This window comes from Hippopotamus amphibius, chromosome 1 (genome assembly GCF_030028045.1).
Source record: "Hippopotamus amphibius kiboko isolate mHipAmp2 chromosome 1, mHipAmp2.hap2, whole genome shotgun sequence".
In the NCBI taxonomy this organism is placed as follows: Eukaryota; Metazoa; Chordata; class Mammalia; order Artiodactyla; family Hippopotamidae; genus Hippopotamus; species Hippopotamus amphibius.
This window is the reverse complement of record NC_080186.1, coordinates 151,980,802-151,995,322: the sequence shown is the minus strand read 5'-3', so window position 1 is coordinate 151,995,322 and position 14,521 is coordinate 151,980,802. Positions and strand designations below refer to the sequence as shown.

Here is a 14,521-nt window from a genome sequence, read left to right as displayed (position 1 = left end):
TTATTGATTTAAGTCCTCTCCCTTTTTTTCTTGGTGAGTCTGGCTAAAAGTTTATCCATTTTGTTTATCTTCTCAAAGAATCAGCTTTTAGTTTCAGTGATCTTTTCTATTGTTTTCTTTGTCTCTATTTCTTTATTTCTGCTCTGATCTTTATGATTTCTTTCCTTTTACTAACTTTGGGTTTTGTTTTTCTTTTTCTAGTTGCTTTAGATGCAAGTTTAGTTGGTTATTTGAGGTTTTTGTTTCCTGAGGTAAGCATGTATTGCTATAAAAACTTCCCTCTTAGAACTGCCTTTGCTGCATCCCACGAGTTTTGGACTGTTCTGTTTTTGTTGTCACTTGTCTCTAGGTATTTTTTGATTTCCTCTTTGATTTCTTCAGTGATATTGGTTGTTTAGTAACATATTGTGTAGCCTTCACGTGTTTGTGTTTTTTATAGTTTTTCCCTGTTATTGATGTCTAATCTCATACTGTTGTGGTTGGAAAAGATGCTTGGATATGATTTCAGGTTTCTTAAATTTACCAAGGTTTGATTTGTGGCCCAAGATGTGATCTATCCTGGAGAATGTTCCCTGTGCACTTGAGAAGAAAGTGTATCCTGCTGCTTTCAGATAGAATGTTCTATAAATATCAGTTAAGAACATCTGGTTTAATGTCATTTAAAGCCCATGCTTCCTTATTGATTTTCTGTCTGGATGATCTGTCCATTGATGAAAGTGGGGTATTAAAGTCTCCTACTATTATTGTGTTACTGTTGTTTTCTCCTTTTATGGCTGTTAGCATTTGCCTTATGTACTGAGTTTCTCCTATGTTGGGTGCATATATATTTACAATTATATCTTCTTCTTGGATTGATTCCTTAATCATTATGTAGTGTCCTTCTTTGTCTCTTATAACAGTCTATTTTAATGTCTGTTTTGTCTGATATAAGTATTGCTACTCCAGCTTTTTTTTTTTAATTTCCATTTGCATGAAATACCTTATTCTATCCCGTTACTTTCAGTCTGTATGTGTCCCTTGATCTGAAGTGGGTCTCTCATAGATAGCATGTCTACAGGTCTTGTTTTTGTATCCATTCAGCCAATCTGTGTCTTTTGATTGGAGCATTTAATCCATTTACATTTCAGGTAATTATCTATACATATGTTCTTTTTTTTTTTTAATAAATTTATTTATTTATTTATTTTGTTTATTGGCTGCATTGGGTCTTCGTTGCTGCACACAGGCTTTCTCTGGTTGCTGCGAGCGGGGGCTACTCTTCATTGTGGTGTGCAGGCTCCTCATTGTAGTGGCTTCTCTTGTTGTGGAGCACGGGCTCTAGGCGTGTGGGCTTCAGTAGTTGTGGCACATGGGCTCAATAGTTGTGGCTCACGGACTCTAAAGCGCAGGCTCAGTAGTTGTGGCACAGAGGCTTAGTTGCTCTGTGGCATGTGGGATCTTCCTGGAGCAGGGCTTGAACCCATGTCCCCTGCATTGGCAGGTGGATTCTCAACGACTGCGCCACCTAGGAAGTCCTATACGTATGTTCCTATTGCCATTTTGTTAATTGTTTTGGATTTGTTTTTGAAGGTCTTTTTTCTTCCCTTCTTTTGTTCTCATCTCTTGTGATTTGATGTCTATCATTAGTGTTGTGATTGGATTGCTTTTTCTTTTTTGTGCATGTATCTATTGTAGATTTTTGGTTTGCAGTTCCCATGAGGTTTTGATATAGCAGTCTATATATGTACAAGATTGTTTTAAGTTGCTGGTCTCTTAATTTCCAATTCATTTCCAATATCCTGCATTTGTACTCTCCTCTTTTCACAACTGTGGATTTTGATATCATATTTGTGTGTGGATGATTTCCTACCTTTACTTTATGTTTGCCTTTACCAGTGAGCTTTCCAGTTCGTAATTTTCTTAATTCTAGTTGTGGCCTTTTCTTTTCCGCCTAGAGAAGTTCCTTTAGGACTTGTTGTAAGGCTGGTTTTGTGGTGCTGATTTTTCTTAGCTTTTCTTGTCTGTAAAGCTTTTGATTCCTCTGTCAAATCTGAATGAGAGCCTTGCTGGGTAGAGTATTCTCGGTTGTAGTTTTTTACCTTTTATCACTTTAAATATATCGTGCTACTCCCTTCTGGCCTGCAGAGCTTCTCCTGAAAAATCAGCTGATAAACTTATGGGGATTCCCTTGTATGTTATTTGTTGCTTTTCTCTTGTTGCTTTTAATATTTTTTCTTTGTCTTTAATTTTTGTTAGTTTGATTAATATGTCTCAGCATGTTCCTCCTTGGATTTATCTTCTATGGGACTCTCTTCACTTCCTGGACTTGGGTGACTGTTTCCTTTCTCATGTTAGCGAATTTTTCAGCTATAATCTCTTCAGGTATTTTCTCAGGCCCTTTCTCTCTTCTCCTTCTGGGACCCCTATAAGGTGAATGTTGGTGCATTTAATGTTGTCCCAGAGGTCTCTGAGACAGTCCTCATTTCTTTTCACTCTTTTTTCTTTACTCTGTTCCATGGCAGTGATTTCCACTGTTCTGTCTTCCAGTTTATTTATTTGTTCTTCTGCCTCAATTTTTCTGCTATTGATTCCTTCTAGTGTATTTTTCATTCCAGCTATTGTATTGTTCATATCTGTTTGTTTGTTCTTTAAGTCTTCTAGCTCTGCTAAACATCTCTTATATCTTCTCAATCCATTCCTCCATTCTTTTTCTGAGATCTTGGATCATCTTTACTATCGTTGCTCTAAATTCTACTTCAGGTAGGTTGCCTATCTCCACTTCATTTAGTTATTCTTGTGGGTTTTTATCTTGTTCCCTTATGTGGAACGAGTTTATTTTCTTTCTCTCTCTTTTTTCTTTTCTGGCTGCATTGGGTCTTCATTGCTGTGTGCAGGCCTTTTCTCTAGTTGTGGCGAGTGGGGGCTACTCTTTGTTGCGGTGTGCAGGCTTCTCAGTGCAGTGGCTTCTCTTGTTGCAGAGCATGGGCTCTAGTGTGCACGGGCTTTAGTAGTTGTGGTGTGTGGGCTCAGTAGTTGTGGCTCATGGGCTCTAGAGTGCAGGCTCAGTATTTGTGGTGCACGGGCTTAGTTGCTCCACGGCATGTGGGATCTTCCCAGACCAGGGATCAAACCTGTGTCCCCTGCATTGGCAGGCGGATTCTTAACCACTGTGCCACCAGGGAAGTCCACGAGTTTATTTTCGTGTCTTAAGGGTTGAGGTTGAAGGCTGAGGGTTGTCTGGTTCATACTTGCCCTCCTCTTGGGGGCTTTCCCAAGTTCCTCACATGCTGCCTTTTGGGACTGGGCAGGTGGGAATAGCCCCTGAGCAGTCATCTGTAGTGAGCATTCCTTCGAGCTGCGCTTTGCTTGGGCCACAGTGAGGATAACCTCTCTTTAATTCTAGGCAAACCCTATTAGTCTGCATTTCTGGGAAGAAAGTCTGCAGCATAGCCCCAAAGCCAAATAAGAGCAATAGTGGGTGGTCTGTGTGTATTTTGATATTCTTAACCCTTAGCATATCAGAGGTAGTGGTAGGGTATACACAAGACAGGGTTAAACATCTTGTATATATACAAAGAGCATCTGCAAGTCAGTAAGTAAAAGACAAATGACCCAACAGAAAAATAGGAATAGGGTCAGAGCTAGAGGAAGCCCTTAGGATCATTCCCTCTTAACTGCGTATTGCATAGATAGGCCTCGAGGGCCCAGAGATGGGGAGGACTTGGCCAAAGTCACCCACTGGGTCAATGCCACACTCAAATCCAGGGCCTTGGACTGGGGCTCTGTCTGCCCTACACTGTAGTCCACTGAACTGCTCGAAGCAGCTCTTTGGTGGGCTGTGGCTGTGCTTGCCCGTCCGCGGGCCTCGGGGCAGGTGGGCCGGGCTGAGCTGCCTGTGCTCGGGCTGTAGGTACCGATGCTGAGGACGCAGGGGATGACCTGCTGCTGTCGTATGTGAAGGAGTTCTGGTGGTTCCCCCACATGTGGAGCCACATGCAGCCCCACCTTTTCCACAACCAGTCTGTGCTGGCTGAGCAGATGGCCCTGAACAAGAAGTTCGCTGTCGTGAGTAAGATTCCCTACAGAGCAGAGCTGGGGGGGCTCGGGGCTGGGCTGGGGGTCAGAACTGCTGGCCTCGTGCTGCTTTTGCAGTTCCATCTGACAGCTTTTCATTAACATCTTTATAACTGCTGTCTCACGGAAGCTTCACAGGGACCCCAAGAGGCCAGTATCTCGATAGCCTCATTTTAGACAAGAAACGGAAGCTCAGGGAGGCCACACCAGCTAATAAGAGGTCCAGTCAGGACTTAAACCCAGGCCTGTTTGCTTCCCGAGCCCAAGTTCTTGTCTTCAGGCTAGAGTGGGAGCCCGGGAAAGCTGGAGGAGGTGCCCGGCAAGGAAGGGATGAGGCCTGGGTGCCGGCTCAGCCTGAGCCACCAGCCAATCAGAGGCCGAGAGAGGCAGGAACGGTGCCTGTCCTTGTTCCTCACTCCTGGTGCTGGAGGAAGTGAACACTGTGCCTAGAGTTGGAGTCCCGGCTCTGTCGGTGCCTCTGTCTAAGACTCTGGGCCCCGAGCCTCAGATTCCTCATCTGCACCTTGAAGGCTTGGATCCTCTGCCCTGCCATTCTAGCCTCTGATTTCTCTCTACAAAGGGGAGATAAGGCACAGAGGGGAAGGAACCCAGTGCTTACCCTGCCCTGGCCCTCCCCTCCCCAGGAGCACGGCATTCCCACAGACATGGGGTACGCGGTGGCGCCCCACCACTCGGGCGTGTACCCTGTGCATGTGCAGCTGTACGAGGCCTGGAAGCAGGTGTGGAACATCCGTGTGACCAGCACGGAGGAGTACCCCCACCTGAAGCCAGCCCGCTACCGCCGCGGCTTCATCCACAACAGCATCATGGTGAGTGTGGCCCAGAGCCTGGGAGATGGGTATGCACGTGCTGTTCTGGGAAGCATGACTCTGGGGAGCTGGTTAGGGGTTTCAGGCTGCTTTCTGCTGTCCCATCTGTCACCTGATGCTCTCTATCCCAGGGAAGGAGGGTTGCCAGTCTGCCTCTTTTGTGAGCCACGCCTATGCTTTTGTGGTGGCGTCAGGAGATGAGCGTTTTTTAAGGGGCCTCTGGTGAGGCCCTGAGACAGGGCTCTGTCTCATCCATTTGTTGGCTTATGGGAATACTGAAGTGCACAAAATCAGCAAAAGTCCCCACCTTTGTAGACCTGACATTCAAGTGGCAGGAGACAGTGCGTTCATAACTGTGTAAAGTATTTAATGGTCAGTTGGTGTAAGTGCTATGAAGAAAAATCAAGCAGGGAATGGAGATAGGGAGTGATGGAGAGAGGAGAAGCTTAAACAAAGGGGTTAGGGAGAGCCTTCCTGGGGATGAGCCTTCCATGCTGCTATCAATACACGAGGAAGAGTGTGCACGGCAGAGAAGACAAGTGCAAAGGCCCTGAGGCACACTTGTGCTGGGTGGTTTTGAGGACCAGTTAAGAGGTGACTGTCGCTAGAGGGGAGCAAGTTGGGAGGAGGTGGTAGGAGATGAGGTCAGAGGTGTGACTGATGGACCAGACCATGTAGGGCCACATAAAGCCACTGGATAAACTTTAGCTTTTAGTCTGTGATGACAGGGTTTTGAATGGAGTGCTCTTATGATCTGACTCATATTTTAAGAGGATTTCCATCATTCTGGCTGCTATGAGTTGCGAAGCCTGTAGTGGACAAATGGGAAGCAGGGAGACCAGTTAGAGGGCTGCTTCAGGCTTCCAGTTGAGGCACAGTGGCTCGGACTAGGGTGCAGTGCAGGGATGTGGTCGTATTTTGGACTTATTTAGAAGTTAGAGCCAACAGGAACTGCTGGTGAGTTGGATACAGGGTATGGGGGAGAGAGGATGACTCCCGGTTTTTGGCCTCAGCCACTGGAGTGGCTGGACGGTTCTCATCAGTCCAGATGGGCAGCTGTGGGAAGGCCAGATTCATGCCTCCATCCATCTATCCACTGACCTCCTCCATACCAGGCATTCCTACTGACTCTGGGGATGAGGTGGTGACGAGGCGGGGGAGTTCTCTGCTCTCCTGGATCGCGTAATAAACAGCTAAACCAGTGCACAACCAAGAGTGCTGTGAGGAAGGTGCTAAAGCCAGGAGAGGAGTCACAGAGTGTGCCTGGGGGAGCGGCTCCAGAGTGGGGCAGGGACCGTGCTAGGCACACAGTCCAAGTTTCCAGAAAGATTCTCACTTGCGTGTCCCTGTTACTTTGGAGTCTGCTTATTTTGTACAGAGAAATATGTAAAGTATTTACATATGTAAAACCACAAGGGCCCCTGGGCTCACTTGGGGGAATGTCACGGGCTGCAGAAGGCCTTTGCGGGAGAAGGTCCCCAAGGGTGGGAGCTGTGTGGTCACACAAGAGACTGCCTTTCGGAGGAGACACCCTGCCCACCAATGTCCGTGTCTGGAGAAGCCATAGCTCCTCTCTCCGACCTCATCCCCAGGTCCTCCCACGGCAGACCTGCGGCCTCTTCACACACACCATCTTCTACAACGAGTACCCTGGTGGCTCCAGTGAGCTGGACAAGATCATCAACGGGGGCGAGCTCTTCCTCACCGTGCTCCTCAACCCTGTGAGTGCTCCACAGCCTTGGCTGGCAGTGAGGAAGGGCTGCCCGACAGCCGATGCGGCAGGCCTTCCTGGGCCTGGGGGGAGGGGCGGGAGCAGGTGTGTGGCCAGGAGTTGGGAAACCTGCACTCTAGCCCTGGCTCTATCCCCAGTCTGCTGCATGACCTCGGGAGAGAATCTGAGTGGTCTTTTTTACCTTTTATAATCTTGCACTTCCATACAACAGTGTTGGCATTTTTGTCTATGTTCTTTTTCTAGTCTTTGTATGTGTATAAATATATAAATATTATATATTAATATACATAGTAAACTGAATCTGTTAAACTATATATTAAACTATATCTTTACCTATCTACTTATATAATTTAAAATGCACTGTATATATAGCATATAATATGTATATATGTGTGTGTGTGTGTGTATATATATATATATATACACACACCCTATATATATATGGTGCATTTTAAACTATTCAGCTGAACTTTCTGGGTCTCTCTTTCCTTATCTGTAAAATGGAAATAATCATCCATGCTTTAATAATGCTAGATAGCTATCAAGTGGCAGTGTTATCAGCTTTATGGGGTAACCATGTACGTCTCATCTTCCATGTACTCCATCACCCGCCTGCCAAAAAAGTACAAAAGAGCACCCACATGATTGCACAGGAGATCAGCTTCCCCTTTCAGGGCTGCCATAGCTGGTGTCAGCCAGCCTGGATTCACCTGGCTGTGCCTAGCTCAAGGCCACACGGCAAGTTTATTGACAGCCCCGGTGAACCTTGGACTGGTCATTGAGCGGCTCTACAAGCTCAAGCGAGACCAGAGGGTCAGAGTGGGGGTGAAGGTAGTGAAGGGGGCTCAGAGGCTGACCTGCCCTGCCACCTACTTTCCCTCCCTGGAGCAGATCAGCATCTTCATGACGCACCTGTCCAACTACGGGAACGACCGCCTGGGCCTGTACACGTTCAAGCACCTGGTGCGCTTCCTGCACTCTTGGACCAACCTCCGGCTGCAGACACTGCCCCCAGTGCAGCTGGCCCAGAAGTACTTCCAGATCTTCTCTGAGGAGAAGGACCCACTCTGGCAGGTAGGGGAGGTGGGTGGCCCGGGTGCCTCATTGCAGGGATGGAAGGCCTACCACCTATGGGCATTGCTCCAGGCACGGGCTCAGGGACTCGGCCCTTAGGCCCTCTTGCTCTCGCAAGTGTAAACGCAGGGGCACACTTGCTCACCAGCGCATGCACGCTCGCTTGTTCTTGTCCACATGAGACCTTCCACGCAGACCTGCGTGCGTGCACACTCACACACAGCCTCTGAAAAACAGCACCACAGAACTGTAGGTGAAACAGTGTAAATGAGTGTGGAGAGCAGCTGCCCTGCCTGGTGTGTGCCTTCTCACTGCAGCAGGCTCTGAGCCCGGGAAAGGGGGCTGAGCAGAGGGCTTGGGGGACAGTTCTTGGGGAAGTTGCCCCCGGGGGCTGTCAAAAACTGGAAGCAGAAGCTGGATTGATGGTCTCAGGGGTCCACAAACCATGGCTTATGAGCCAGTCTGGCCTACAGTCTGTTTTTTTGTTTGTTCTTTTTATTCCCCACCCCTGCCTTCAGTGGGTCTCTCCAGTCTGTTTTTGTAAATAAAGTTTTATTGGAACATGGCCATGCTGGTTCTTGTGTGTACCGTCTGTGGCTACTTTCAAGCTACAACAGCAGAGTCTAGTAGTTGCAAAAGACTGGATAGTACCCAAGCCTAAAAATACAATATTTACTAAACATTTCAAAAGATTTACTAAACTTTGTAGAGAAAGTTTGCTGACGTCTTGCTGAACTTTTAAATTCAACCATCTGAGCTCATGAGCTCCTATTACGTGCCAAGCGCCATGCTGAGCATTTTGCTGGGCTCTGTCTGGGAGCGTGAGACCGACTAGAAATGACCGCCACCTGCCAGCAGCTCCATGTTCCAAGGCGGGGACGTGACGAGGGCACATGCAGTTACACTTGTCATTCAGAGCTGTGAGAGCCACATGTCCGCGTGCAGTGGGGGTCCAGAGTCTATTCTTGGGCCCCCCTGACATTTCTCCCCCTGTTGTTTTAGGATCCCTGTGAAGACAAACGCCATAAAGACATCTGGTCCAAGGAGAAGACATGTGACCGCTTCCCAAAACTCCTCATCATTGGCCCCCAGAAAACAGGCAGGTCTCTCCACTCTTGACCAGCCTCCCTGACTGCCTGCTGTCTCAGCCACAGAATTCTGGGGACCACCATGCCCTGATCCATCTGCTCCCTCTTTCCCAGGAAGTGGGGGTGAAGCTGGGGTGAACATGAATTGCCCATCAGTGTGGAGGTGGGAAGAGGGTAGAGGTTGGCCATTGAATTCTGCTATCTGTCCTGAACCACAGCCTCAGGGCACTGTCTCTGTGTCCTCCTGGGAGTCTCAGAGTCAAATTAAAGAAGCCCAGATCAGCTGCTCTGCAAGTTTGAGCAGTGCCAGGCAAAACTGGTTCAGGGCAAAGAGGACTGTGATCAATTAGTCATGTCTGCCAGAGGTGCAGGAGGGAGAAGTGGAGACATGCTAAGTATTTGCCATGCACAGTATATGGCATGGATGGGTACTCCCATGTTACAGACAAAACACTGAAGGCTCAGAGAAGTTAAGTGACTTTCCATAATTTAGTTAGGAAGTGGGAGATCCTGGTCTGGAACCCTGGTCTCTGTGACCCTAAAACTTATACTCTTAATCACCAAACTCTGTAGTCTCTTCTTCTGGAACCTCTCATTTTAACATATTAACTGTAGACTCACACGTAGGAAAGGAATGAACTCTCTAAAGGAAGGGGTAGATCCTGTACTCTCAAACAGGGGAGGGAGTATGAGTGAAGGAAGAGTAACCAAAGAGGAGGCAAATGAGCCAGATTTCTTAGCCCTTCAAGAATTTCATATTGGCAGACTGGAGAGTCTGGAACTCCCTTGTCCTTGAGTTCCTCCCAAGTGCCAGAGAGGACAGAGGCCCAGAGCCAGAAGGGACCATCAGAAACCATCTAATTCCGGGATTATGAGGAGACAGTAATCAAGTGGACATGACTGCTGGAGTACAGTGGTGAGAAGGATTCTGAGGCCAAGCCTTTGTTTAGTGATGAAGAATGCTGTGAGGGATTAGTGATGTCTGCAGTGGATACAGGAGTTGGGGTGCCCACGTGAAAGCCATGTATTTGCCATCCTGAATTTAGTATGATTCCTTCATGGTAGAGATGAGGAAACTAAACCCAGAGAAGGGAAGGGACTTTTCCAGTATCTCCCAGTGAGTAATGAAGAGCCAGGACCAGAACCCAGGATTTCAGGCTCCGTCTTTGTGTTGGGGCTCTGGGCCCAGGTCTCACCTGCCTTTCCTCCCTGCAGGCACCACGGCCCTCTACCTGTTCCTGGGCATGCACCCCGACCTCAGCAGCAACTACCCCAGCTCCGAGACCTTTGAAGAGATCCAGTTTTTTAACGGCCACAATTATCACAAAGGCATCGACTGGTGAGTGGGCCTTTCTGTCAACAGTGGGATGGGATGGTCACCATGGAATCTGCCCACAGGAGGAGGTCTGCTGTGGCCACAGCAGGAAGCAGCTGGTGCTTGCTTACACGCAGCTAGTTCCTGTAAACAGGGACAGAGCGCAGTGACCCTTGAGTCATGACGTTGGAGCCTGGTTACGGATGGGACAGCTGATGGGGAAAGCCTTTGCCCCTTTACATTATTGCCTGGGCTCAGAGAATACTAGAAATCAGAGTCCAGCCCCTCCCTTGCCTGCACAGAAACACCCTGAGTCTTAGAGGAGAAGAGGGACACGCCCGAGGTCCCGAGAGCTGGGGACAGAGCTAGGGCTAAAATCCAAGTGTTGTGACCCGAAGGCCGGCCCTTCCCACCGCATTTGGCTGATGGTGGAGCAGGAGGGTCTTGCTAGCCTTCGGGGGTCTAATGGGGAGGCCGTTGCAATTGCAGATGGCCACCAGAACCTGTCAGCAGAGGTTACCTTGGGGTCTGGTGATGGTGGGGAAGGCTGTACACTGAGTTTTCAATTTGCATCTCTCTCCCTTTGTCTTTTCTAACCTTATACATGTATTACTCTTTTTATGTCCGTGGTTTACCTGAGTAGAGACATGGTGGGCATTCTTCTGTTTGTTTTTTGGTATTTTTCTGTGTGTATTTCCACCAGTCTCTTTCTATCTGTCTGTCTCTCAATCAGTCAATCATCTGTCAATCTACCCATTTCTCTCTCTGATATTGCCACAATCTCTAATCTAAAGCCCACTGTAGCCAGATGCATTATTGGAAGTCACCCCTTTCCAGATTTAGAGGCACAGTCTGTTTAACAGCACCTTCACCAAGGTCTGGGGCAGCGCCCATTAGCAAATACAGTAATATATCTGTAGCAACGTATGTGAATATTCATGCCAAGTAAGAGTCAGAAGTCAGGTTTTGCTGCCCAGTGGCTTTGCTACAAACGTAGGATAAAAGCTTCTTTCTCAAAACTTTCTCCATTTAGGTATAACAGACAATGGATTGTGGACATAAAAATGCTGCTTTGTAAAGAAAATATAGAAATGTGAGAGAGCTAGCCATTCCTCAGCTCCATTCTCAAGATTTTGATTTTGTTCGTAGGGGTGCAGAAATCTCACCGTAGTGATTCTGATTTCTGATAAAGGGTCCCCTGGGACCACCTAGGAGAAACCCTGTCTCACAGGATAGTAGGGATCCTGTGCCCTTAACTAGGGTAGGCTTTGTGGGTTTTGGTTTCCACAAACCCCCAAAGTTGTACCTCTATTTTGCATGAGTAGGTGCCCCGAGGGGGGGTGTCTGGAGTGTTCATTTAGTTTTCTGAGGGGCCCTCAACCTAGAGGTGGTCTCAAAGGACTGGTGTGGACCATCACTCTGGGTGGGATGTGGGAGGTTCATCTGGGAAGCTGCCAGCTTCACCTGTATGAGGCTGGGGAGCGGGTATGGGTGGCAGGAGGTGACCCCCCTCCCCACCTTGTCTCCTGGTCCACAGTAACAGAGGTCAGGAAAGAAACGCTACAGTCTGGAGGCAGCAGAGGGCATCCTTCCCCTTCAGTGCTGGCGATCCTGGGGCAGAGGCATCCCCGCTCGCCCCCTAGCGGCAGTGAGAGTTAGGGCTGTCAGTTTCAGTCTGGGAGCATACCATTTAGGATGAAAAGATACAGTCCCCTTCCCATGCCCTGCAACCCGCCACACCGAAAAGTCTTCAGATCCTCCTGACCCCAGAATCTCCCTGAAAAAGGAATGAATTCATAAAAGGGAGATTGCAAGAGGCCATTCCGTCTATAGGACCCCTGCCAGAAGTGAGCCCTTGTTTGACTGAGAGCCATGTGCCTGCTTGCTTTCTCAAGTTCCACCCCCAGCGACCACGGCCCTCCTGGCTGTATGCCTCAGGCCCCTCTCTCATGAGTCTTGCCTGCGAGCCGCCCCCCCTTTCTGGGCTTCCTGCAGGTACATGGAGTTCTTCCCTATCCCCTCCAATACCACCTCCGACTTCTACTTTGAGAAAAGCGCCAACTACTTTGATTCAGAAGTGGCTCCCCGGCGGGCAGCCGCCCTGTTACCCAAGGCCAAGGTCCTGACCATCCTCATCAACCCAGCAGACCGAGCCTATTCCTGGTACCAGGTGAGCAGGGCAGGACTGGGGCCCTGGGTGGGGGTACGGGCTCTGTCTACCACTCAGCCACCAATAAATATCAGCAAATATTTGTTATGCACCTCCTTTTGTGGCAGCCCTCAGCGAGGCTCCTGGAATGCAGTGGTGGGTAAGAATGGTCCCACCTCCACTGCGCTTCTAGCCTGGTGGAGGAGCCAGGCAGAAATCCGTGTCGAATTCCATCCAGGTTACCTGCTTACCCTCCCAGCTTCGTCTGGGGACCTGCCTCTGACACCAACAAAAGGCAGAGGCTGGTTCCATCTTGATGAAGCCTAGATTTGGTGAACAGTGAGTGATCTGAGAGCTCATGCTAAGTGTGGCCTCCTCGTTGGGCACGGGGTGGGGGTGGGAAATCAGAGAAGGACAAGACACAGGACCTGCCATTCTTAGTGGAGGATGCAAATGCCTGATCAAGTCAGGAAGTTACGTGGACTGCAGTTTGTGCTAGAGAGAGTGACTCCTAGTTCCTACTTGACTATGTAAGAACTATAATTTTCTTTAATTTCAGTGACTTCACTTCATTTCTTCTGAACATCATTCCACGAGGCTTACTGGAAAGCTCACGCTCTGGCCTTTTGGGGGTTTCCTCCCCTGCCTGCCAGTCTTCCTAGGATTATGCTACATGCCAGGGTAGGGGGCTTCCTGGTCTAGAGCAAGTCCAGGAAGGCCCCTGTAGGACTGGCCACCACTGAGTCTCCTCTCTGGGGCCTCATTGTGGCCACAGGCTGGCAGGAGGCAAGTGCAGACCCTCCTTGCTCTCTGCTCCCACAGACCTCTCTCCCTCCTCAAGCCCGGGGACCATCCTCGTCTGGTGGGCAATCTCTCTCTTCCTCCTGCTTCTCTAGGACTTTCTGTCTATACCCCAATATTCGTCTTCCCTCCGGGCTTTGTCTTTGGGGGAACAAAGGCCACTTCTCTTTTCTGCTCTGCTGAGTATGCCACCCGCCCCCCCCCCACCCGGCAATGAGCAGAGACTGGCTGTCTGCTTTTATTGGGGGAGGGAAAGAGGAAGGAGAGGGCTGTAGAGGGAAAGTGGCCCCGGGTAGAGTCCGTCCCCGTTCTGTTCTGATGCTCCTGCTCCACATCTTCACCTCACTGGAGTGTCTCGGCAGTTTCCCAGAGGGCGGGGGGCTTTGTGCATGTCCCCTCTCACAGATGAGAAGACACCGAGGTTCAGCAAGCCAGGTGACTAGCTCACGTGCGGGCATTTTGAACCCAGCTCCTCCTGAGACCCTGTTCTTTCTTCTTTCTGTGGTCAGGGCGGGTTAAGAAAGGGGGTTAATCCCCGCCAGGAGGATCCAGGAAGGTGCTGGAAGGAGAGGAAGGACAGTGGCCTGCCTCAGAGGGGAGGTCAGGACAGGGGGCTGTTATGCACCCTTATTGTGCCCCCCACCCCCTGCCCAGAGCTCTGTGTGGCCCTCAGTGGAGGTGTGGGGGCTTGTGAGGGTTACCCCTGGTGGAAAGGTTCCTGATCTCTGGGCTCTGAAATTCTGCGGATGCCTGCTGCCCGTGGCATTATCTTAGGTGGTTCACATCTGGTGTTCTCCCCTTTCCAGTTCTTTCCCAGTCCTTCTTAGTCTGCTTGGGCTGCCATAGCAAAGTATTATAGATTGGGTGGCTTAAACAACAGAATTTTTTTCTCACAGTTCTGGAGCCTAGAAGTCTAAGTCCAAGATCAAGGTGCCAGTTGATTTGATTCCTGGTGAGAGCGCTCTTCCTGGCTTTTAGACAGCCACCTTCTCGCTGTGTCCTCACGTGCCAGAGAGACCAGGCGAACTCCTTGGTGCCTGTTCTTACAAGGGCACCAATCCCAGCACAGGAGCCCTACCCTCATGACCACATCAGGGCCTGTAGCAGACATGTGTATCCGCCTGGTGTTTGAGAACGTTGCTTTATTTTTATTGTATTTATGAATGATTACCTTTATATATGAAAACTGATTCTAGTTTTCTATCTATGGAGGCATTATTGAGTTTTATTTTGAAATACATTTATGTGAATGAGAAAGATGATTCAATGTAAAGAAACTTACGTTGACTTGGCAGGAACAGGTGGTTTGTGGATGTGGCAGAAATGGTAGAGATGCTGTGAAATGACCAGCATTTGGAAGCTCTGATCTAGTCCAACTCCCATCTTGCAAAGATGGAGAAAATAGTATTCCGGGGGGCTATGACTTCCCTGAGGTCAAAGGGTAATGACAGGTAGAGCCAGAACTTGAACCCAGGGTCC

General features: G+C 49.0%; 1 protein-coding gene across 6 annotated transcripts in view; it reads left to right on the top strand.

The window, feature by feature from the left end:
* Positions 1 to 14,521, top strand: part of NDST1 (N-deacetylase and N-sulfotransferase 1) — a 72,186-nt gene that overhangs the window by 42,690 nt on the left and 14,975 nt on the right. For all 6 annotated transcript variants that reach the window (XM_057730970.1, XM_057730960.1, XM_057730956.1 and 3 more), the window contains 7 exons: positions 3,890 to 4,044; positions 4,698 to 4,883; positions 6,476 to 6,604; positions 7,507 to 7,689; positions 8,692 to 8,788; positions 9,993 to 10,116; positions 12,088 to 12,262. In XM_057730970.1, the coding sequence (XP_057586953.1) occupies positions 3,890 to 4,044; positions 4,698 to 4,883; positions 6,476 to 6,604; positions 7,507 to 7,689; positions 8,692 to 8,788; positions 9,993 to 10,116; positions 12,088 to 12,262 (1,049 nt within the window). The remainder of the gene's footprint in view (positions 1 to 3,889; positions 4,045 to 4,697; positions 4,884 to 6,475; positions 6,605 to 7,506; positions 7,690 to 8,691; positions 8,789 to 9,992; positions 10,117 to 12,087; positions 12,263 to 14,521) is intronic.